Source organism: Plutella xylostella, chromosome 7 (assembly GCF_932276165.1).
Source record: "Plutella xylostella chromosome 7, ilPluXylo3.1, whole genome shotgun sequence".
Lineage (NCBI taxonomy): Eukaryota > Metazoa > Arthropoda > Insecta > Lepidoptera > Plutellidae > Plutella > Plutella xylostella.
In genome coordinates this window covers 1,040,759-1,067,067 of record NC_063987.1, presented here as the reverse complement: position 1 = coordinate 1,067,067, position 26,309 = coordinate 1,040,759, and the positions used below count along the sequence as shown (strand labels likewise).

General features: G+C 40.0%; 1 protein-coding gene across 1 annotated transcript; it reads left to right on the top strand.

Annotated features, from left to right (window-relative positions):
* Positions 1–25,612, top strand: LOC105381515 (C2 domain-containing protein 5). Its single transcript, XM_048622082.1, has 23 exons — positions 1–728; positions 3,133–3,219; positions 3,671–3,749; positions 4,135–4,275; positions 4,664–4,824; positions 5,183–5,294; positions 5,717–5,786; positions 6,213–8,971; positions 9,349–9,492; positions 9,852–10,011; positions 10,136–10,227; positions 10,364–10,487; positions 10,769–10,860; positions 11,263–11,381; positions 13,876–14,001; positions 19,721–19,811; positions 20,033–20,145; positions 20,587–20,688; positions 21,509–21,664; positions 22,217–22,465; positions 22,865–23,020; positions 24,129–24,233; positions 25,555–25,612. The coding sequence occupies exons 1-23, from the start codon at positions 549–551 to the stop codon at positions 25,603–25,605; spliced, it is 5,469 nt and encodes a 1,822-aa protein (XP_048478039.1). The 5' UTR covers positions 1–548; the 3' UTR covers positions 25,606–25,612.
* The last annotated feature ends 697 nt before the right edge of the window (positions 25,613–26,309 follow it).

The following is a 26,309-nucleotide window of genomic DNA, read 5'->3' as shown; positions in this document are numbered from 1 at the left end:
TTGATTTGACAGTTGACTGACATTTCAGTAGAGCTGCCGTGTCGTGTGTCTTTCAGACGAAATTTATTTATAAAAAAGCTTTCATTTTGTCTATTTATATACGAACTCAATTAGCTTTAACCACTATTTTGGTATATCATAGGCACTAAGAGCTGCTGTGTTTATATTGGCTACGTAATACGCATCAGTAATGCGGACTCTTTGTGTTCAGTTTTCGCCCAAAATACCGCGTTTGTTTACTACACACAGCCCAAAAGTCGGTGCTACGTATTAGTTCTACTATTCCTATATTCATCTACACGTTTGTCTACTCGAGTGCGGTCAGAAAAGTGTACTTTTTCAATAAATGTTACGCGCACGTCTATTTCATTGATAAGATACTAATCTGGTTTGCCCAGCTGATTAGGACGTTCGAAAAGTGCTAATCTTGTCCGAAATAGTGATAATAGGCGTCAATAATGTTGCTGTGACAGTCAAATATTGTGATTTTGGAAGGTTATTAATTTAATCAGTATGAATTTTTAAAACAATTTAAATTTACGTAGAAGATGCCAGGAAAGATCAAAGTGAAGGTGCTGGCGGGTCGTAACCTGCCGGTGATGGACCGGGCCGGGGACACCACTGATGCCTTCGTGGAGATCAAGTTTGGTGGAGTCACGCACAAGACGGATGTGTGCCGAAAGTCCCTGAACCCGCACTGGAACAGCACCGAGTGGTACCGGTTTGAGGTGAGAATTAGAACAATTATGTTATATGCCATGGCCTGTTTTTTAATCATGGGTCAATTGACTGTTGATGAACTGTTCAGAACCTGACAATTTACTATCTGAGTATAGAAAACAGACTTTAGAAGTATTCCTGTTCCTGCCTAGTGCTTGCTAATTAATCAGTAGTCTGAATTCATAGCGAAGTAAATCTTTAGTCTTTTTAGTAAGTACCAATCTTATAAATGCCTGTGATTCTGAGATCTTCAGACTGGATGTGCTACTAACACATGACAAGAACATAATAAAGCTTTTAGAATTCATATACACATAGGTTACTACCTATCCACTACAATTAGGTACTATCCTATGTCCTACAGTGGGTTGTTTTATAAATGTTTATTACTGACACAACCTGAATCAGGATATTCTTGCATTATCAAGCTCTTGTCAAAGCTGTGTTAGCACTACTAGGCTTCTTCTTATAGTGTTGATGGCAACTGTTACACAACTACCAGCCTGAAAATATCAGAATCCAAGCCTCTAAAAGATTGGTACTGTATTTGGAGATAGATGTTGATAGTTCCATAAGACTATGAAGAAATTTAAAATTAAATTAAATTTAAAATTGGGCAAATGGAACACCATAGAGTCATCCCTGAAAGTCCAAAACTGCCTGGGTAATTGCCATACCATATATAATACCTACTTAGTAAATGTTACATGAAAATGGATAGTAATTTTTCAAACATAAAATATAACATTTTTAATAGCAACTTGTTCTAAATATCTCTGAAAAAGACAATAAACTTTTTGCAATGGCAGAGCCAGCTGTGGCATAATATCAGCAATAATTCACATAATTAAATGTTGTTCTGGATTTCTTTATGTTTACTTTTCTGCTAACACTTTAAATTGATATTAAAATGTTGTGAGTATGAGCTGTTAAAACTAAATGTTTTAGTGACTGTAAAATGGGCATTTAAAAGCTAATAAAAACCTACTTTACAAACATTTTGTTGAACCAAAAAGCACTTGAGTAAAGAAGAAAGGAAAGTTTCCTAGTTTTATTAGTTCTTATAAACCTACCAATATTATAGGACATAATTTTATTTAATCATAGCATTTACGTAACTCCATTGTGGCCTATTCAAAATCCTTCCCCCAAAAAAAAGCAACTTCAAATCAATATTCCCAATAAGTTTGTTTTCCTCCATGGAAACGAAACCAATAAAACATGATTATGAGTTCGCATGGCGTCTGAAGGTCGCACTCATATTTCAGTTGTTATAGCATGTTGGCCGCGACGCCAGCGAGCCATGTGGGGCGTGCACCGCGGTATTTATACATCGAATATTAGTGTGGTCAGACTTATTGTCCACTGAATGCCTAGATAGAAAAACTTGAAAAGGATGTTAGAAATAAGGGTGAAATGTTTATGGCAGCTAGTAACGTTCTACCAAACCTCCTATGCTACAACCTCACGTCGTCAATTTACACCTGTAGGGGCTGAAGGCATATTAAAACAACATCCAATTACGCGATACTATTCATATAAAAAAGTCCAAGGACCCAGCTATGTGGCACTCTTTGGCGGATCTTCTTTATAATTTTCGCTAGATGATTATGATGAGGCTTTTTTTCTTTCATTGTTTTATCTTTCATAAGATCAGTCGTTGGACCATAAGCAGTCCTACTGATGATGATGTATAAAATACAGCAAATTCGGTAAAACCCTGTGCACATGGCAACACAGCCGCTCGGTATGTCTAGACCGCGTCTGCTATTTGTTTATGTCGGGTAAATGCTTGCGATGTCGCACGTTTTTTGGCAACATGCAGTTTTTAGTTGACTAGTTTGTATAGACGTTTTTTCAGCAATTGCTTTGCCAATTTTAAGCCAGCTGTAATTGGTATTCAGATCGATTAGTAGGTAGGTGTTTATAATGAGTTTCTAAAGGCTTTGTAACAAAAAAATGTGTAGGTACACACATGTCTTGAGTCACCGAAGAATTCGAAAGAATTCATGCAACACGCTATTCTGAGATAGTATTGAAAATAGCATGGAATGTGGAATAGGAGTTATATGTAATTTATTTTCTAGAAATTCGAAAGTCCAGTTCAGAAGTTTAGTTATAATGAATTTTCATGAATTTCAAAAGTTCAGTCAGAATAAAGCTATGAAAAATTACGAGTTATGCAATCTCTTTTTGGATATATAAGTCAATCATCGTTCTCTTCGGAACATATAGGCTAGACTACATAGCAATCGGCGAATGTTTTACGTATCGCGCGTTCGTCAATGTTTCGCCAAACAAAAGTATATTTATGAGGAAGAATTGCCACTCTGATAGGGGTTTCTTTGCCCGAGACTGTACCTAGGATATACAGTATGTTTTTTGTATTAACCCTCCATTTCCCCCCTCCAGGTGGATGAGTCAGAGCTACAGGATGAGCCACTGCAGCTGCGGCTGATGGACCACGACACCTACTCCGCTAATGACGCCATCGGGAAGGTAAAACACCCTTTATTTAACTTCTTCGTCTGTGAAAACCTCTTAGATCCTATACAGAAAGAAAGCTGGTTACCTGCGCCGAACTATTACCGAACCTGCGCTGATAAAAACGTTTATCGGAAATAGTATGAAACTGACTGATCGGCGTAGGTAGGCTTTAGCCAGCTTACTTTCTGTATAGGGCCTTACAGCTCTGGATTATCGTTGGCGGTGAAAAGATTGGACAGTCAGACTTGTTATTGTATCTCTGTACGATGCATTTTTAACTTATGGGATCTCAGTTACTGGATCGTCTGTGTAAGTAAAAATTCATCCAAACAATTATTTTATTGGCAACCCATAAACCTACGAGTGCTGCAACTACCATCTACAACAGATGCTGTGGCCAATGATGATTTTATGTGAATGTATTTACAACTATAATGTATAAATTTTATGTTTATCTTTGTAGGTGGTGATTAGCCTGGCGCCGCTGCTGGCTCGAGACACGGCGCACACCAACAAGACGCCCGCCGCCGCCACGCCCAGTGGTGAGACTTTATCCTTTGTTGCCTGTATCATTTTACATAATCCAAGACTATGAAACATGCAAAATCTATCGATTGATACGCTCCTAATAGGGCATCACAGTGGGGGAGGGAATCAAACAGATATGGGGAATAGCAATAAGGTTATGTTTATTTACTTACATGTAATCAAGATCTCAGACAGGTAAAACGTTTACTGGTTGGATGAGAAAGAAGGAAGGCCGATTACAGAGTGTTGTGGCGCCCGTCGGGAGAGGCTTCTGTCCAACAGTGGACGATAGTTGATTATCGAAACGATTACAATGGTAACGTTCTTCCAGCGCATCAATCCTATCCCAGTTATCAACTTCCACCCCTTACCCCCATAACCCCAAGTTCTCATCTCCAGGAGCGGTGATGTCGGGCTGGATCCCGGTGCTAGACACCATGCACGGCATCAGAGGAGAGCTGAACGTCATCGTGAAGGTGGAACTGTTCTCCGACTTCAACAAGTACAAGACCTCGTCGTGTGGCGTGCAGTTCTTTCATTGTGAGTTTATTGTAGCCTTTTGTTATATTTCTAGTTAAGTTCAGTGCGGTGTTCCTCAGGGCTCTATTTTGGGGCTTCTGCTTTTTAATTTCTACTACCGACTTCATCAAGTTTAAGATTTCGTCGTGCGGCGTGCAGTTCTTTCACTGTGAGTCTTTTGTCAACTGTTCTAGTTAAATTTGGGTGTTCCACAGGGTTCTATTTTGGGGCTTCTGCTTATTAATATCTACTACCGATTTAACTGGTAATAATTATAGTTAATTCTAATACTCATGTCGTTCTTTATATCACTCAGTATTTTTATATATCTACTCGTATGTAACGGCCACCAAACTCTTAATTTTTTTCACTTTCTAAAGTTCCTCACAATCCTCTCTACCGTCCTCAGGTCCAATGATCCCTCCAGGATACAGAGCGTCCGCGATCCACGGGTTTGTAGAAGAACTGGTCGTGAATGACGATCCAGAGTACCAGTGGATCGACAAGATCCGCACCCCGAGAGCTTCTAATGAAGCCCGCCAGGTGGCGTTCATCAAACTTGGGAATCAGGTCAGTGTTATTATTGTTTCGTTTATTAGTGAGACTGTTGTTTGCAAAACAATTGATATGTGACAGCAAGCAGTACCATTGTATTTATTTTTTATTTAAAATCAGCTATGCACAACGCGTAACTATGCATCTATATTTGGTCTACATGAACTTACTCAAGGAATCGCAAGCCTGAAGCCCGCCTAAGCCGTATTAAATTCATGATATAGACAGCTATGACTTTTCAATAAGGGTCTCCTCTGCGTTACTTGTAGCTAATACCCGTTATAAGGAAAAACAAAAAAAAACAGTTTTGCGCTCAACCCAGAGAGGGTGACATTTTGGATTTTTTTACTTTGAAACTCTAACCTTGCTTCAGGTGCAACGGCTGGTGGGTCTGAAGGCGGCAGAATTAGGTGCAAACGCCGTGGTGGGGTACCAGCAGGACTTCGACCTCGAGGGCGAGGCGGGCGTCGTGGCGCGGGCCATCGGTAACTACACTTGCACACACACACACACACAGACGCAAGCACATACAGACGCAAGCAAACGCACTTACTCAAGCACACAGACACCCACACACAGCTTGTAAATAGTCTAACCTATAGATAATGTGCAGGATATGTGCCTTCTCCAAGACTGGAAGTTTATTGCAATCGTCTTTGGCAGGCGGGTTGGAGATAACATACAATTAGCACCCAAGACACGACCATTATCTGTGTTTAAACTAAGTTTAAACCAGGAATTATAGACACATCATTCAAAGTTTCTAACCGCTACACCATCTGATCGTCGATAACCATCATCAACGTTCGTTTATTGTTTATTAAAGTCATCACATCAACCAACAATCAAAATAACCATTGCTTTTAAATGTTGCTTACTTTAAATATGTTTGTGTATTGTCTTCTAGGTACAGCAGTCAGCATTACCCCCCTGCCTACACCGAGTATACCCACCAACATACCGCCCTGCAGTCAACAGTGAGTATCTATTTTATATTTGGAATTTGATATATTTATAGAGCCTTACCAATTAGAATAAAAAGGTCACATTTAATTACATTGATTTTGAATTAAGAGAATTTTCAGTTTAGTTTCCCCACAACTTGTATCTATTTATGATATATTTAAGTCAAATCGTCTAATAAACAAAGATATAATATGGATAGAAACGTTAAATTAACTCAGTCAAATCATTAGAAAGCTTCAAATGTGCAGTTGATGTTGTACCTTATTACTATGGCCATAAAGTGATGCCTTTAATTAATTAAATGTCGTCCCCTTACTATCGATGTCTAGTAACCACAGAGTTATAAATAGTTATTAAAAACATTTACTGTAAAAATATTGATACAATCATCGTTTGCATGGTTTGCCTGTGCTTGTCTTCACTCTTAAATAAAACAGACAACTAAAACAGTACTTGGACATTTTGTCGACGGATAACGAAAATATTCCCGATCTGAACCAGTATTTTTCGACCCATCAAGATGAATTGCAGAAACTGGTCAGCATATTGCATCCGAAGTATTCCTCCAACTTCTTGGATGAGGGGGAGAATCCTGATGATGAAGAGCCTAGCAACAGCCTGATGCGGCAGTCCAGCATCAAGAGCTACACAGATAGCGTTTCCATTTACCAAGACGAATACGCTTCCCATAAAAGTTTCCAAACAATTACCGAAGACCAAACTGATCTGAATAAGCTTCTGAATCGCATAGAAAAAGATAACTCTGATGCTGACTCGGATTCTTCAGGTCCCATGCAGACTATTAAAAAGATTAAGTCCAACTTTTTCGTTAAAAAACTCGGCAGTCTCCGTCGTAAATCTGATAAGAGCGAGAAATCGAACAAAGCAAACGAACGCGATGATACAGTATCTATAAAGTCAAATTCTTCAGATACTTCAAAGATATCTTTGAGTGATCTGAAGAATGAGTTCAAAAAGCGTTTGAAAAAGCCAAAGTTTCGTAAACCGCAGTTCAAGAATCTATCTGACCAGGGTGTAGGTATGGCGTCCATCCTCGCCCGGTCAGTCATCCACGCCCATACTAGCCTGGCTTGCATCGCCGAGACGCAGGATTCAGAGACTTCCCCCGCGTCAACGCTTAGAAGAACTAGCGAATCCGAACCAACAATCAACATGACGGATGAGGAAATACAGAAACTCCAACCGAAGATTGTGCCAGAAATTTTCGAGGAGGATAATTACGAAAGTGGCCCGCCAGTAGACCGATGCGTTTCGCTTAAAGACCTCAATTTAGAGCAGGACAAAAACGTCTTGCCTGTCGAGAGACCTAGGAAGACTTCTGAGTCTTGCCCGAGTACCCCTGTTGCTGCGCGGCAAGAAAACCTCCTAGCGTTGCCTGGAAACGAGAGTTATTTCGGCTCCGCATCTTCAGTCGTATCTGGAGAGAGCTCGGAAATGTACTCGAGTTCCGAAGGGAGCGAGGATAGCTCAGATCTAAAGACGGACACAGACCGCTCCATCGAAACCACGAGCTCTGTGGTCCACACTGTCTTAGCCCACGATGTCAACTCAACATTGGTCGAGCAGATGGAACGAAAACTGAGCATTATCAGCGGCACCACCCCCGAACCCGAAGCCACGCCCACCGACCAGAACAGAGAACCTTCAAACGCCCCCGAAGTGGAAAACAACAAAAACGAGCAACGCGAAACCGAAAAAGCCTCCACATCGTCAGATGCGAAGCCCGAACCGTTCGTAATTGAAAGACCCAATAACCATCACTTTAAGTTTCACAATCCTTTTACTCACAAAAGCAAGAGCATTAGCGCGCCCTCATCGCCTGTAGAGAAACGAGAAGGCTTCGTCTATCGCTCATCCAGACGCATCAGGCGGCAGTGGTCCAAGATATCCAAAAGCAACACCATCAAAAGCTTGTCCCATTACTCGCTTATATCGAAGAAAAAGCATGCCGACAGCAAATCTACCATGAGCCAGCCTGGCTCTTCCTCCGACGTCCCCTCAAAAGCCCCCAGCGAAACTGTCCTGGGGTCCCCCTTCCTTTCATACACAGATCTAATGAGCTTAGACAAAGAAGGTCCTGAGCCTAGCAAAGCATTTCACCGAAGTGATGAGATTCAGTACAACAGAGTCCAAATGTACATTGGATCTGAACCCGCTTCCCGTGCTTCTATCAGTGTCCCCTCATCTCCATATCATGGTAAAGATGACTACAGCATCAGCGAGCAGAGTCACAGATCTCAGAAGAGAGATAAATTTGCCGTCAAACCCATAGGGCTCGTTCACACCGCTATGGAAACGATTCTCATGGACAAAGTCCAGGCATTACTCATATCCACCTCTCCCAAACCCAACAGGCAAAGGAAATTCTTCGATGACGTCAACGAAAAATTGGAAAAAGTTGAGGTAGCCCGGAAGAGCATCGACGAACTTAAACCTGAACAGAAATACGATCCGAATCAAAACAAAATTCCTCCTGTCGATGGTAGTGACAAAAAAGCCGTACAAAGCAAAACATGGTCGCAAGATCCGAGTGACTCCAATCTGGAAACCTTAAATATTCAAAAAGATGAGCATCATACATTGTCTAAAGATCCCAGCGTTTCCAACCTTGAAGCGACCGAACCAACCGATCCCGAAATATTATCCGAAAACAACGGTAAAAGATCCTCCGAATCCGATTCCAAAAACGGCAAAAAGCTGACGCGTCAAGACAGCGTCCACTCCACTACAGAATCCGAACGCAAAATGTCCAACGAATCCGAATCTAACATCGTCATTCCATGCAAATCCTTAACCCAATGTGGTCCGATGCTGCAACACTTCCATCCAATCATGAGTGGTTCACACGCGCCTTTAGAGACCATCCCCTCTTTGCCGGAGAGTTCTAGCGTCGCGCAGAGCTTAGACCTAGACGACGACCTAGATATTAACTGTGTTAGTGTGTGTGATAACACGCATGCAGCGTGCAGTGACATTGTCGGCAGGAGTGAGCGAGACAGGGATAGAGAGAAGGAGCGAGACAGGGGGTCGCCTCGGCACACTCGGCACGAGTCGTGTGGGAAGGAGATGACCGCCGTCGCCGCGTCGGCTTTGAATTCGTCGTTGAACTCGACGTCGACGCCGGTCGGGATGCATCGCCGGTCGTCCGACTCGGACCTCAGTATCACGCCTAAAGGTTAGTGTGAAAGTTAATAACCTAATTTCCTTGCTACAGGGTATTGCAAAAGTAGTTTACAAAGAGAATCACCTGTATTTTATTCATCATGTCCAAAAAAATTATACATCATAAACGCTGAGATGCAGAAAAGAAAACAACGTTAAGCTAATGTTAACCTTAAATGTAAAACTGCCTTGCATTTACAGTATACGGACAGAACCACACAGACAAAGATTTAATGCCGACATTAGCTTAATGTTTACTTTCTGGCAATTGAAATCCAATGTGCAGAGAATTCAGGCCAGCATAGACTAGCAAACTTTTCCATTTCATACTTGAGTAATGTAGCAGCCAATAAAGTAACAATGAAACCAACAAACAATTTTCCCCAGCAGGAAGCTCTCTAAACGCATCCGGCAACACCGGAAGCGGCGGTGGCGCCATCTTGCGGCCGTCCATGAACAGCAACAACCTGGAGTTATTGGAGTACCCCTTCCTCACCATGAGCCATTATCCGCACGGGTTCATCGTCAATATTGGTGAGATTAGATGTTGTTGTACTTTGGGCGCTGTGCGCTAGGTGGCGCTGTATTAAGCTAGTCTACAGATTACTATTTTGTATCCAAGCCACTTTTATACATAATTCAATAACTTATTATGTACTACATACTTTACATGTTCATTATACTGGTAATGCCGCAATAATTTCACAAGGACAGAAAGAGTTCCAGTTCATTAAAGGCTTTGACAAATTGACATTTAGATAAATGAAGAAGGCATTCACATCATCCAGTACAACTCCTGATGATAATTTACTGTTGCTATAATATAATTATTATTTACTATTTCCTTTTCTCTTTCCCTGTCTAATCTATTCAACCATATTCTCCCATCACAGGAGGCTGCGTCTGCGCACGTTCTGTAAAACTAGTAGACGGCGGGTCAGCCCTCGCCATGCGCGCCGCCTGGTGGGCTGAGCTAAGAACTGAAGTGAGGGCGCACGCGCGGGCGTTGAGATGCAACGCGCTACTCGCGTATAAGGAGACTGCTAATATATGGTGAGAGTTCCGGGGGTGGCCGGTAGATGGCGGTGTTTTGTGTTTTGCTATTTCAGTAAATGAGTAGTGAATTTAGTATGGGTTTTTGTAGATGATTGTGATTGTTATGTTTTATTTGTTTCAGTGAGGATGTTTGCGTCCTTTCCGCTTCCGGTACGGCGGCTGTCATAAATTTGGACTGTGATTTGAACACAGAAATAGACGCTAACATAGCAGGTAATCTTTGGTTGTTTATCTTGGAATAAAACTTTTATGTACACTAAAAAAACATATTGAAAAGAAGACATTTTTGTGGTTCGTTTGTATTAAATAACACAGAATTTATATCACCACAAAAACTCTACCTTCTCAGGTCAAAACGGCTCAAAGACGGCAGTAGACGATTTTGAGTCGTTAGAAAGTTGTGGCGTCGCGCACATCCCATACTCGCCCGCCGCCGCGCCCTCTTCTGAAAGATACCATTGTGGACACTGCCGGTATGTACACTAGCTATACAGGATGTCAAAACGAGGGTATAGGAAGCCGAAGGCTTACAACGTAAAACTATGTAGATATATAGGTATAATGTATAGTATGTACTTCTCCATACAAACTTTGTTGGTTAAATAACAATGGGAGTACCAACGACGTTGTCACGAATATCTAAAAGTAGTAGTACAAAATCTGTTTAGAATGACCTCCTGAGTCACCAACTTCCCCTTACATACATGTGCGTGAATTTTATCAGTGATAAACCTTGTTCATAAACCGGTTTCAGCCGTGCCCGGGTGCCCTCTGTGCTGCTGGCGACGTGCGCGAAGCCGAACCGACTCACCTCCCACTCCAAAGCCATCACCTTGACTGCCGTTGGTAAGTGTCTTGTGTAACGCACACGGATATGAAATACTAAATATTAAAATAGCAGACAGAGTCATGCTACCTCGCTCCATCTCGTTTAAATCGTTTGTCTGACAATTTCCACTTATGTAACATTAATTTATCATGTACAAGGAGTATACTTAGGTACTTAGAATACAGAAAAACTCTTGGTAGCTAAGATACCCTTCTCTATAACCTAGTTGTGATTATACCTAATTCTGAATGCCGAATGCACAGTAAACAAATTTCGTTACTGCACTCAATAGATAAATAGACCTTGATGGGCGGGTCCGGGTTGCCGACAGTCCGAAAATTCTGCTTTCAATTTTAGACCCACTCTCTATTAAATCAATTCTAGTCATTACCCCCATAACCACAGATTCTCTATTCCAGCGGCCCGCGCCCGCCGCGCGCCCCCGCAATCTGAACCTGGCGCCAGAGACATCTCGGACCAGCTGCCGTTCCTAGAGTATGAACTGCATAAGTTGCTGCTAGCCAAGCTAAGGATGCAGGTAGGTTAATCTTAACTATATCCTAACTGGGTACACTACATAATTCCGAATTACTTTTTTACGAATATGAAAATAACGATTTTTTAAATTTCGAATTTCATAGTTCCGAATAATTCACAATCCCGAATTTTAAGTTTCCGAATAACGAAAATCACGAATAACTTATAAACGAAATTTCAAACAACACATTTATTAAAATGACGAAAGTCAATTTTCCGAATATTATTATTTCGATGTTTCAAAAGTACGATTTTTATTCTATCGAATTATTTAAATTACGAATCCCGAAGTTTTAATATTCCGAAAATACAAATTCCCGAATGTTTCTTAGTTAACAAGAAATGGTTATCTATTATGAATAATGCAGCATAATGCGTATAAAAACAATATTTTTTAAGCTATATTATGTGAAACGCTCCGCTCCGCTTCGCTGCGCTCCGCTTTGTTTTTCGATATCAATGTGCACCTAACACGCTCCTCCTCGCTTTGCTCGTCGTCGCACCTATCTTTAGGTTTAAGTCCTAAGGTTTTTAAGTTTAAACACCATAAAAATCCTAGCAATTGTTTTGCTCTATATTTGAAACGCTCCGCTCCGCTTCGCTGCGCTCCGCTTTGTTTTTCGATATCTATGTGCACCTAACACGCTCCTCCTCACTTTGCTCGTCGTCGCACCTATCTTTAGGTTTAGGTCCTAAGGTTTTTAAGTTTAAACACCATAAAAATCCTAGCAATTGTTTTGCTCTATATTTGAAACGCTCCGCTTTGTTTTTCGATATCTATGTGCACCTAACACGCTCCTCCTCGCTTTGCTCGTCGTCGCACCTATCTTTAGGTTTAGGTCCTAAGGTTTTTAAGTTTAAACACCATAAAAATCCTAACATTTGTTTTGCTCTATATTTGAAACGCTCCGCTCCGCTTCGCTGCGCTCCGCTTTGTTTTTCGATATCTATGTGCACCTAACACGCTCCTCCTCGCTTTGCTCGTCGTCGCACCTATCTTTAGGTTTAGGTCCTAAGGTTTTTAAGTTTAAACACCATAAAAATCCTAACAATTGTTTTGCTCTATATTTGAAACGCTCCGCTCCGCTTCGCTGCGCTCCGCTTTGTTTTTCGATATCTATGTGCACCTAACACGCTCCTCCTCGCTTTGCTCGTCGTCGCACCTATCTTTTGGTTTTGGTTCTAAAGTTTTAAAGACGTTTATGTTTTTTTGTCAAAATCACGAATTATCATATTTCCGATCGGGATTTGACTTTTTCGTGATTATAATAAATCGGTATTTTATTTTTCGTATATTTAAGTAATCGTATTTTTTAACATTCGTATATTTAACAATCGTAATAACAATATTCGTGATTATAATATTCGAAATTATAATTTTCGTGATTATTATAATTCGGTATTTTAAAAAATCGGTATTGCAATATTTCGTAAATTACATATTCGGGGTTATCAAATTCGGAAAAAAGTTTTTCGGAATATTTGGCTGTTCCCATCCTAACTAATATTATAAATGCGAAAGTAACTGTGTCGGTCTGTTACTCTTTCACGCCATAACTACAGAATGGATTAGAATGAAATTTGGTATACATATGGTCTAGACTAGACCATGAGAAAGATCATAGGGTACTTTTTATCAAGAAATTCCGACTGGAAAACTTTTTAAGGCGAAGCGAAGCTCGCCGGTACAGCTAGTGTTCCATACATTTGTGCTATGGCTAGAGCTATGCTATGGGTTTCCCTGATGGATTGGCGCCAGAGACATCTCGGATCAGCTGCCGTTCCTGGAGTATGACTTGACTGCGACGCAATCCTTGTTCACATAATTATATTTGATGAGTCAACGACGCGTCGAAGACTCTATTTTATAGGCGATAATGGGTCGCGTCACCTAAGAGTCGCGTAGTGGGAGAAGGGGCTAAGAGTCACCGCACATATATTATAAGAGTTACGTAGGTATAAAGGGATCGCCTCTTTTTCTTCTGTCAACCTCTTTTCCACTGTCAGAACGTGAGCTCGCGAACGCCTGGTTGACAGAAGAAAAAAAGACGATCCCTTTACGTTACGCTTATATGTGCTAAGTATGATAGACTTTTTAAGACTTTGTTTTGCAAAAAATGACTTACTTTCAGACCTTTCAGTGTGCAATCCTACTAATTATGTACATGTACCGTACATACGTATCAGTTAAACAGTATCATTATCAGTTTAAGGGCTTGTTCCACAATGTCTGGTTAGTGGCTACCTGTGAGATAAAATACATGCTGTCACTGTCAAAAAAATAATAACAGAAAGTGACAGCATGTATTTTATCTCACAGGTAGCCACTAAACAGACATTGTGGAACAGGGGCTAAGAGTACTTACAAACAATCTAAAAAAATATTAACAAAAAAATTACTTACTGGATTACTTACTTATACAGAGCAGCTGCACTTCTCAATCTAATACAAATCAATCAACTTCATAATACCCACCACGTTTCCTTCCGCACAGGGTGCAAACGCGATATTCAACCTGCAGACGCAGATAGCGATAGGCGAGCGCTGTGTGATGGCCCTGGCGAGTGGAACAGCCGTCCGACTGGCCGCCTTACCGCCGCCCACACCGCCCAGGATCAAGGTAAATACCACCATACTAGTGATGCTTGACGACACATAGCCTGCTGCAACCTTGCTGCAAGCTCCTGTTGTCCGCCGCCAATTTCACCTTAATACTTGATACCAAAATTAACAAGAGCACTCTAATCCAATGGGACAGATGACCGACATAACTGGAGATAATTACATGTATACGCGCTTTGCGATCACAGGAGAATAAGATGCTGAGTGTACCGTCACATAATAGTGCCACCTACAGTAATTCATTCGCGATTAAAGCGGTGAATCTATGGATGTAAGATTGTCATCATCACCTAACGCATTTAAAAACAATTTGAAAAAATATTACTTTACGACCTTAGGTTGGTAGAAATTTACTATAATATTTATGTATGTTTATATTTTATTATCTGGATATATATTGTTAATTTTGTAAATATATATTTTATTATAGACGTGTAATAGGTATTTATTATAGCCTTTATTTTCCCAAACTTAATAGAAATTCCATGCGATAGAGAATACATTAAATCATAATAATTCAATCATTAGTTAAATATTTCATAGTGTAAAATTAAAATAAATATTTCATTGTATTAACCTAAAAATTCAACATTTCATGTACTTAACAAATTATTAAATTTTAAATATCATTTACCAAATTATAATATATATATTTTACAAAATTACTATTAATATTAATAATTTAAATGCATAATTAAATTAATTTAATAAACATGACTATCATACAAACCAATAGCAATAACTAATATAATTTACTAAATTAAGCCTTAATTAATATTAATAATTTAAATTCCATTTAACAAAACATAAAAATGTATTTAAATCATGCAAGTATTTCTTAAATAATTGTAGTCTGGGACGTCCATTGTTGGACGTAGGCCTCCTCCATCCGTCTCCAGTGGTCCCTGTCTGCCGCGAGCCGCGTCCAGGTCCTGCCGGCCAGCTGCACGATGTCGTCCACCCAGCGCCGCCGCGGCCTGCCTCGCCCGCGCCGAGTGTCTCGTACCTGCCAGTGCAGCACCCTTTCGCTCCATCGTCCATCTGTCACTCGTGATATATGGCCAGCCCATCTCCATTTTTAAGCTACATGCCATCTCTACTGCGTCTATGAGTTTTGTTTTATGTCTGATGTCCAACGCCCTCACTCTGTCTGTTAGTTTTAAGCCTAACATACTTCTTTCTGCCGATCTTTGGAAAACTTGTAATTTGTTGGTTATTGTTTTTGTAAGAGGCCAGGTCTGACAGCCGTAGAGCAGCGTCGGCAGTACTACAGAGTCGAAGGCTTTCTTTTTTAGTCCTAATGGCAATTTGGATTTGAAGACATCTTTCAACGACCAGTATTTGTTCCACGCTTTCGCTACTCTTCTCTCCACTTCTTTGATGCCCCAGTTTTCCATAGCAATATTTTGACCCAGGTAGACATAGTTTTGGACGTAGTTCACTAGTTTCCCTTGGACAAGTGTGTCTTTCTGTTCGCCGTTTGTGAGTATACATGTTTTATCGGGATTCATAGCTAATCCACACGCTCTACTTTGCTCATCTAATGTGCTGAGCATAAATTGTAACTCTTCATGGCTTTCACTCAGGAGCACTATGTCGTCAGCAAATCTCAGATGATTTAGTTGCTCTCCGTTAATGTTCAGTCCAATAGAGTCCCAATTTAATCTTCTAAAGGTGTATTCTAATAGAGCTGTAAAGAGTTTTGGGGAAACAGGGTCTCCTTGTCTCACTCCTCGTTTGATAACGAAGGGGTCGCCCTTCCGCTCTAGTTTGACTACTCCCTTGCTTTTAGAGTAGATTTCCTTTAATATTTCAACGTATTGTTTGGGGACTCCTTGTTCTTTTAGAGCATGCCACAGTGGATCATGTAATATGGAATCAAATGCTTTTGCGTAATCCACAAATGCAATGTATATAGTTTTTTTGAATTCTGAGAATTTTTCAACGATCTGGGTCAATGTGAACATGTGGTCAGTTGTGGAGAACTTAGCTCTAAAACCGGCCTGCTCTCTCGGTTGATTGAAGTCTAGTGTTTGCGATATTCGTTTAAGTATTAACTGAGTGAACAGTTTATAAATTGTCTGGAGAAGACTAATTGGCCTATAATTACCAATTTCTTTGGGGTCACCTTTTTTGTAGAGTAGTCTTATCACTGCAGTTTCCCATTGTTGTGGAATTATCTTTTGACTTATTATTTCATTAAACAGATAGGTAAGTAGAGGTGTCAAAGGCTCTACGATTGCTTTTAAGATTTCATTTGTGATGCCATCTTCTCCAGGGCTTTTCGACAGTCTAAGTGACTCTATGGCATGTTGGATTTCTCGCTCTAAGAATGGTGGTGGAACTTCGTCATCTGTATAGTTTGATACTTTACTCTGATAGAGTTGTGCCGTTTCTGTGTATAGGTTTTTGTAGAAATCTGATGCAATATCCAGTAAATCAATACGGTTCGTAGAGCTGCCACCTTTTTTATCATGGAGTGCCGGTATCCATGAGATAGATGTTTGAAGTTGTTTATTCGCTAGTTTAACAGATCCTCTTTTCTCTAAACTTTCTTCTATGACCTTAAATTTATATTGTTTCATAGCTTTCTTAATTTTTTTCTTTATTTCTTTATAGAGTTTACTTAATCGTCGCTTTTCAAGTTTGTTCTTATTTGTTTTATTCTGAAGCTCTATTCTCTCATGAATTAAATTTTCGATATCTGGTGTTACAAAGTGGTCGATATTTTTGTCATCACAAGTTTGTGGTAGCATTGACAATGATTTTGTTATTTTTGCTATAATTTCGTCGTATCGTTCTTGTATTCCGGAATCGTTTCCATTTTCTGTCAGTTGTCTAAATATATTTTTTAAAGATTCCGCTTCTATTGGAGACAATTTTGCCTTTTTTCTTGTGAATGTTTTTCTTGATTTTTTATTTACTTGTAGGTTGGTTGCGTATTTATAGGTACACCTTAAAAGTCTGTGATCACTAGGGTATTGGGTATTGATGACTTGTAAGTTTTGTACTCTCTCATTCTTGTTAGCTACGAAGAAGTCTATTTCGTTACGCGTTACTTGATCTGGGGATCTCCAAGTCCATCTTTGTTTAGGTTTCTTTTTAAAGTGTGAGTTCCAAATGTAGAGTTGGTTTTCTCTACATAATTCGAGAAGTTTTGAACCTCTTTCATTTCTGGTGCCATATCCCCATGGGCCCATTGTAAACTTATCTTCCGCCATTGGGAGCCCTATCTTAGCATTAAAATCACCCAATATTATCGGTTCTTTACAATCTCCCACAGCGGCTGATATATCGGTGTACGTCTTCTCTATCTCTTCCCACGAAGCTCGGCCGGTTGGAAAATAAACTTGAATTAAGTTGAGTGTTTTAGAGTTCCCTAGTTTTAAGCTAAGTCGCGCAACTCTATCTGAGATCGGCTTAAAATCGACTATATTTTCTTTGAATTTCTTTTTGATTATAAATCCTATACCGTTTGTTCCACTTCTCTCTCCATGGTACATAAAGACGTACTCTTCTTTTTCCAATATTTCTGTACCCTCTTTCTTTACCTCTGATAGTCCTATAATATCCCATTTGATATTTTTTAAGGCGTGATCTAGAAGATATTGTCGGTGCGGATCAACCAGCCCTCTGACGTTGAAGGTTCCTATGTACAAGTTGTTGTCGATTTGTTTTGATTCAGTATTTTGGATGGGGGGTTGTGGTCTACATCTCACGCGGGGACCAACCGTACTGGGAAAGTTTATGTTATCCTTTTGTTTCGTAATATTAATTTCTTTATTTTTGGTTTCAATTCGTTGCGGTGGCGTGCATAGGAGGAGCCTGTGTGATTGTTGTTATTTTTTTTTTGAGAATTTGTTTTGTTTTCTTTCGTTTTATCCGTTTTATCCGAGCTAGAGCTAGCTATGCATGGTCTCTGGTGATTCATAGAATTGTTCCTATTCATAAAATTCACGATAGAGTTGTTTGTTCTTGGACTTGAGTTAGTGGATCTTTTATTTTTCTTAGTTACTTGTTCATTTGGCGTCGTTTGAGGCGATATCAAAGTACTAGATTTTTCGTTCTTGTTAGGACTTACCGAAAAGGCTCTTTTGTTTGATTTTGGTATGACTATGAGTTTGTCATATTTCAAGTATGCCCGGTTCCCATTTCCAATTTCACGTTTTAAATCCTCTTGTAGAGATTTTCTTATCTCTAGTACTTTTTTTGAGTAGTCTTCTTTGATGTAGGACCCAGTGTCCTGTAACTTATGTTTGTTTTGACATATTTCAATTTTTTTGCCCATGCTTGCAATAGCAAGTAGGATAGGCCTCGGTTTGTCTCCACTTTTCTTAACTCCAATGCGTTTAACTTCCTGAATCTCGCTTTATGTGCATTCTACATCTAATTTTCCACTCAGGAGTTCTAGGACAATCTTCTCCAGCTCATGATATGATTTTTCTTCCTCTGCTATCCCAAATATAATTAAATTTCTTCTCTTCAGTTGTCTTTCAAGAGCATCAATTCTTCGTTCTTGTTCAAGCTGTTTAGATTGAAGTAAATCAACCTCTTCTTGCAGTTTTCCGAACTTTTCATCAATATTATGGTTAATTTTTGTAGTAATTCTTGTTTCTGTTGATTCGATTTTATCTTCCAAGTTACTTAATCTTAAACTTAAATCTGTACCTATTTTATTTATGGCTATTAATAGTGTTGCATTACTGCTGTCTCCCATTTTTTTATTTTTTATTTATTTAAGTTCCAAATATAACTCTCCTTTTAAACTCTACACTTTACTTGAGATATGACTCTATCAATCAGCTCTACATATGATATTTATATTATTTCATAATAAGCGCCATCTAGTGTAATAGTGTGGTACTCTTTCGTTGGGTGTGTATTGGAGGTATTTGTGAGTTCTGCTACTCGTCCATAGATGTCGTTAGCGGTAATTAAATGGCGTAGTGAAGATGATATTCCAATTTAACAAGTATAATTTAAGGTTATGTTTCTTCCACTTTGATAGATTTTATAATATTTACTCACGGATGCATGCGTAGTTTATGCACTATAATTATGTTTAATCTGGTGGCACTCAGATTCACTGAACTTCACTGGTAATGTTTTGAAACTGTTTGACCGTTACAATGTTTTTATCTTGATTTTCACTGCTATTATGGAACCAACCGCGTTGATAACAGTTATCCACACAAATTAGGGTTTTATACGGGTAAGCACGGTGTTTTTTGGGAACTTTAACTAGATTTCACAATTTAAAAGAATTATTTATGTTCTATCCGATGTTATAACTGGCTCACTAGCGCCACCTATAGTGTAATAGGTATAGTTAATTCTAATTAAATTCTATAAGATGTTATGTGTAAATATTAGGTTATGTTACTTTTGTATGCAAACATAAATTTAGTTATTAAGAGTTTAGACACTTGTCTCCTTATCTTCAGGGTTGACTGGAAGAGATCGCGTTTAGGCGATAAGTCCGCCCTTGTATACTAGGTAGTTAAGTTTATTTCTCTTCATCTTTTATGGTAACTAAGTATGTATTTTGTATACAATAAAGTGTTAAAATAAATAAATAAATAAATACGCGTATCGGTTATTGCGGAGAGAGAAGGGTGTATGAAAGGAGACTCCTAGAGTGACTTTATATGCGTCCGACACAGCTAAATCTATTCTAATGTCTAATATTGTCATAATCATTGCTTTATTTGTTCCAGGCATCAGAGAAAGACAAAGACGCGCTGGACATACAGCGGGCCCTGTGGGATGCCTTCACTGCCAACAAAGCTGCCAATGGATACGATATAAGTTAGTATTCTAACAGCTTTTTTATTATTCATATTTACCAAAACAGTACTTATAGCATAAATCACAAACTTTTTTTTAAACCGAACAATAATTTACATGTTTTCTTTAGTTGTATCCATTTGTAGCCATACCTAAAATCAGTTAAGAATCTTTACCACCGCGATGTACACCACACAGTGCCATCTAGCGGGCATCTCACGAACTTCTTCCATTGTGCGCAGTTCCGGACGTGAGCCTGGCGCCACTATCGCTGTCTGACGCGGAAGAGCCGCCCGCGCTTGAACTGTGTGCGGATAAAGATGCGGCCTTGTTGGAGCTGGATGAGGCTGAGGACGTAAGTAAAAATAAAAAAATATATTTTATTCAATGTAAAGTTATACGATTCATTCATAAAGGGCAATCATTTAAACACTATTTTCTCGTTACGAAAGAGTCCTTCATCATGGAAAAAAAGAACAGAAGTAAGAATCTCCTAGGCCATGTTTAAATAGAACATAAGATATTCATCATAGATATGGTCGGCCTACTGCTATATGATATAGGCCAACCAACAATTTTTTTCAAGGCTTAGAATTATTGACCATCGTTAGTCGATTCTGAATCGTTTGGTTTATATCTACCTAAGTCATTTACAAAATTTGTGGGTATGACGAGTTGACCTCCAAGGCGACGATATGTATAATAGGGCTATAGGTTAAGTATACCTATTTACTTGTATCCCAGGATATTACCACATCATATATAGGGTATGTAATGTATATTTACTTGTTTCCAGGTGGAAACGGCGCGCTCGCTAGCCGTGCGGCGGCAGCACATGCCGGTGTTCTGTTATGGAATGAAGCCTAAAGCCGCCGCGCCGCCGCAGGCCTTCGTACAGGTAAATAAACAAATAAGTGAAATACACTAGGAACAACGGAACATGACCAATGCGTAGACACGCAGAGCCTTGCCACAAATACTTAGACAGTATTTAAAAGAGGTTTAGCGCTGACAAACGCCTACAAAATCTGTCAAATTTAAGTTTAAAATTTTAAACTAAACATTAGCTAAACAGTGTTTAATGTTTTTGTGGTAGCACTGTCAAGGTCTCCATTGCAATGCAGGGTAAGGCGCGGTTAGAATGTGTCAAAACGCGCATTTGTCTCCGAATTCTCTATTGTCCTTCTCTACATAAATATGGCCGCAATCATAGGTCAGGTTACGTAGTTCCTAAATAAGGAGCAAAGCTGGCGGTGCGGCGGCAGCACATGCCAGTATTTTGCTACGGCATGAAGCCTAAAGCCGCCGCGCCGCCACAGGCCTTCGTGCAGGTCAGTCTACTATAAGGCTCGTACACAAAACTGCGAATTGATGCGATGCGAGCTCGCAAGACACGCGACGTCACGCTTTCTCTTATGGAAAATCTGCGAGTTGGAGGGAGACGATTTTGCGATGCGATGCGAATTCGCAGTCATGTATACGAGCCCATAGTAAGGACGGCGGACGACATGAGTTTTAAGAGACCTCGTGCTTCGCTAGCTGCCAAATAAGGCTAATCAATACAAACAGGCCATTTAATTCCATATAGATAGTAGTGATGTCGGCTAAACGGCTATTGTTAGAACAAAATGGTCTATCTGTAACCGTATTACAATAATAACGTTACGATAGCCATATTAACAAACTGTCACGTTTATTAACTAAATAATTCCTCTCAGGTGATCCGCGCCCGCTTCCCGCTGTCGTCGGTCGGCGGCGCCACCGTCGCGGCGGAGAGACACGTCGCGCGCGCCCTGGACGTAGTCACCTACAAGCTGCGTCGGTTGTCGCCCGCCGCGCTCATAGAGCCCGCCTTCCAACTGGAGCTGCCTGAGGTAAGAAAAAGAAGGGAAAAGAAATTGCTGAGCCTTACGTCGAAGTAGACGCGTCCCAAAAATGGCGACCTAAACCTACCTTCCAGCTAGAACTATCTGAGGTAAGAGACAGAATAAAACAATATTACTGCGCCTATTGCCAAACTAGAAGCGTCCTAGAATGGAAGCCATCTGCCCTCGTTGTTGCCTCGTTGCAGCTATCTAAGGTAAGAGCAAACCCGAAGCAAACATAGTAAAAGAAGCGAAGGAGCAAGGAATTCAAGCCTATCGCGTTTGAACTCTTATGATATTGGCCGTATCCAATGCAAACCTCGCCCATTGACCAATCATGGCGCTGAAATACCAACAAGCATCTTGTGTCTCTATATAATGTACGTACATTAGACTTGAAATCACTTGGCATAAAGCAGACTTGGTCTTGGCGGAGCGACATAAATAGAGGAGTAAATAATAAAAACCAAATAAATTTTAATAAAATAGTTTGTATAATTGTTAAATTATGTTGATATTCATGCTCCTACAACCACAAACTAACACATCACCACTCCACAGGACGAAATCCAACTAGTCCTATCCGGCGCAGCACTACAACTCCAAGACCCAAATAAACCGGAACCCGCCACCAACGGAACCCACGACGCGTCCAACAACAACGGAACCCCGGCCGACGGACCCCTGGTCCATAGCCAGGCTAGTGGTGATGGTGATGATGAGATATTCGCGTTGGATGAGGAACAGGCGCCGAGACAGGAGAAGGTTACGGAGAGTTTTGAAGAGAAGAATGTCGTTTTGAATGGACAGGTGAGATTGATATATTTATCATTATTATTGCTGTATAAATTGAAGAAAGATTTTTTGTACAATCAATTGAAAAAGAGAGGAGTTATACGTTGAATGTGAGAGAGATGGAGTGGACACCGAATAGCCGAAAACAATGCGTTTTCGTTTTTGTGGACACACAAACATTTGATACTTTAAACACCCCTACATTAAAAGGTTTCTATAAATAAGCCCTCTAGATTCAGAAAAGGTAACCTACATATTATTATACATAGGCCACATTTGATATGTTTCAAGTTAAGTGAGTTACGTCTATCTATGGCGTTTGTCTCCTTTTCTCCTATCCTATAACGTAATATTCTGCTGTTAGCATGGACCTTTAAACGTTTTCTAGGATTAACATTAAATTCCTACCCTCAGGTACCAACAACAGTGTCACTGACCTCTCAAGCAGTGATCCCGGGCGCTAGAATAGTCCGTCGCATTTGCCTCCTCCGCCTATTATTCGTTCGAGAAACGACCACCGTACGCGAATTAGGCGGCCTCAGCGGATTTTTACATGCACTTACTAGTGAGGTAAGTGGACTAGTCTAGTCGAGATAGTAGTTTATAGGTTTTGGGATAGATGGCGTGGATTTTTGGTGTTTGTGGTTCTCAGAGTGGGACATGATGGCGTTAGTGACAGATATAAAAAACCGACTTCAAAAAACCACTAAAATGTAAGAAATAATTTACATAAATTTTATATGACATATAAAATTTTATATGACATTTAAAATTTTATATGACATATAATCTGAAGAAATATGGCACCAACTTCAAAAAAGATCAGTTCCTGCTTAGGTATATTTGTAATGTCATATAAAATTTATGTAAATTATTTCTTACATTTTAGTGGTTTTTTGAAGTCGGTTTTAATTTTTTTTTAATTATTATTTAATTTTTAACCGACTTCAAAAAAAGGAGGAGGTTCTCAATTCGTCGGGATCTTCAATCAAAAGTAAGATGCAAATGATACCAATAAGTCCTACTAGTCAATACGAATCATTCAAGCCTAAACACGAGGGAGTTGCTATATACCGTTAAGGAGTTCCTTTGACTGCCTTCCGTTTCCATCATCTGATCAGCTCAAGGTCACCATTATATTTTTTTGTTATAAGAACTATAATTACGATCTAAATTTCATTAGAATCGACTTTACGATCGGATCGAATTTACCCCTTTACCCACCCTTGGGGGTGAGATAAAATTCTGAAAAGCTCAAAACAATGCAACAAAAAAAGAATTTTCAAAATCGGTCCATAAACGCGGAGTAATCGGTGAACATACATAAAAAATATATATAAAAAAAAAGATCCCGACGAATTGAGAACCTCCTCCTTTTTTTTGAAGTCGGTTAAAAAGATACTAAATATGCCATGCCAACTGCCGCTACGCCAGTTCTTTATCTACGTAGATAAACGTCACTATGTCGTGAAACAGTTATCGAAGTCGATGACGAACCTGTGCAGCGATCGCATGGGTGAACCAAGTTCCAACTGTGATGTTTTGTTGGTTCTAGTTCTTAGTAGTTTAATATATACAATAAACTTTATTTTCGAGCTTAGACATAACATGCTGCACTCGTAGGTTTCGGCTTAATATACCCTTTTTACAATACCCTGTATAACATTTTTACCTCCAGGTGATGGCGATAGTGCGCGCGTACACGGCGGCACTGGGGGGCAACGCGCTGACGTCCTTCTACATCACGCAACTCATGCTGCAGGACAACGCGCACAAGAACCAGGTCAGTGTGTCACCAGCACACCTAGCATGGGACGCAAGAGTACACGGCGGCGCTCGGCGGCAACGCGCTCACGTCCTTCTACATCACGCAACTCATGCTGCAGGACAACGCGCACAAGAACCAGGTCAGTGTATCACCAGCACACCTAGCATGGGACGCAAGAGTACACGGCGGCGCTCGGCGGCAACGCGCTCACGTCCTTCTACATCACGCAACTCATGCTGCAGGACAACGCGCACAAGAACCAGGTCAGTGTGTCACCAGCACACCTAGCATGGGACGCAAGAGTACACGGCGGCGCTCGGCGGCAACGCGCTCACGTCCTTCTACATCACGCAACTCATGCTGCAGGACAACGCGCACAAGAACCAGGTCAGTGTGTCACCAGCACACCTAGCATGGGACGCAAGAGTACACGGCGGCGCTCGGCGGCAACGCGCTCACGTCCTTCTACATCACGCAACTCATGCTGCAGGACAACGCGCACAAGAACCAGGTCAGTGTGTCACCAGCACACCTAGCATGGGACGCAAGAGTACACGGCAAGACGTGGCCAAAGTTTTCTGTAGCGCTCGCTCTCGTAGCCTCACGATGTGAGTTATTTAGCATGCTTAGTGCGAGTTTTTACGCCGTTCGAGCAGTGAAAAGTAAACGCGAATAAGAAAGTTGAGTGAGTAGTTAAAAAATCTGGCCAAGTGCTAAGGCTTCCGTATCATTATTTACTTTATATTTTTTTCCATCAAACATAAATTTCCTTTTAGTGTTTATATTTTTTTTTAAAGTTGTCCAGACAGGCGACCAAACAACCTGTATCACAATTCTGTTTACAACTCAGGAGTCACCCTGTATAAGTAGTAATGTAGAAGGCACTACATATTTATTCTGATCCTACAATTTGCATAATCTGTGGGCGCTCGGCGCGCCACTGAAGCCGATTATTTGTGCCACGTTATTTGTCGCCTCATATATTTTTTTACGCCTGGTGCAGAAAGTGGTGTTATAAGTTGTATTATTAGTGTATATTAAGGTCCTTTTATTTACACAGCACGGCACCAGTTGAAATAATAAGGTCTTTTTATTATAAAGCGTAGAGACTAAACAGAGCTCCGATTAAAAACCGGTTTTAGACTACCTAATGGTTGTGCATTATGTATATAATTTTATCAACCGTTCCCAAATTCTCAAGATTTGTCTAAGGTGACCTACTAAATAGACACTCTGAAACAATGCACTAACAACACTGGACTTTTTTAAAATAGTAAAACTATACAGGATAATATATTATGATGAAAATTATACTAATAGTGTATGTTATTTTCAGGGTCAATGCCTGATGTCTGTAGGAGGGGATGTGGTGCACATCACATATTGAAGAATAGGACAAGCCAGAAAGTTTCACCTTACAGACCTTATGGTATAGTATTCAACAAATCTGAAACGGTTCATCCACAGTCGATAGACCCTGTACTGTTATGCCTCAGAATATTTCACCATCAAACGTTTCATCAAAAATTTCATACAAATTTTTGGCCAAAACGGTATTTGGACGAAAAAACTGTGGGGTAACAGTGCATTGGTTAATAGATTACGTTCATAATAAACCTTATTTTTGAAGTATGAGTATTGGATACCTACCCTATTGGTTTTTATACAGAAGATTTGAAAAATATGTTTGAAAAGGGTGTAATGGTAGTTCTTTAAATTATTTCGGTCGTGTACCGTTATTAATACAATTTTATTAAACGTTAGATATTGTAATTGTAATTTAACTTGTGATAAAATATATGACAAGAGCATACGACAAGACAAAACACGAGCCCTGCCCTAATGTACTTATGCAAAGATGGCTGAAATAGTTAGATATTAATTATTTGTCAATTGAGCGCCTATCTCAGCTATTGGAACACCCAGGCTTGCTACTCCAGTTTACTCGGGAGCTAGGCTGGCTGCGCTGAAATCAAGGGGATATGTACAAAGGTTCCACTCGAGAGAGCCACGTACAGGAACTTCACCCCCTACCAGAATAGAATAGAATAGAATAGAATTATTTGTCAATTACATTTATTAAATGTATTT

Bases quoted from the DNA above. Each gene is read 5' to 3' on its own strand.
- LOC105381515 (XM_048622082.1), top strand. From the start codon at position 549: ATGCCAGGAAAGATCAAAGTGAAGGTGCTGGCGGGTCGTAACCTGCCG. The intron at 10,228-10,363 runs GTAATCTTTGGT...CTACCTTCTCAG, and splicing joins AATAGACGCTAACATAGCAG to GTCAAAACGGCTCAAAGACG. The intron at 10,488-10,768 runs GTATGTACACTA...AACCGGTTTCAG, and splicing joins TACCATTGTGGACACTGCCG to CCGTGCCCGGGTGCCCTCTG.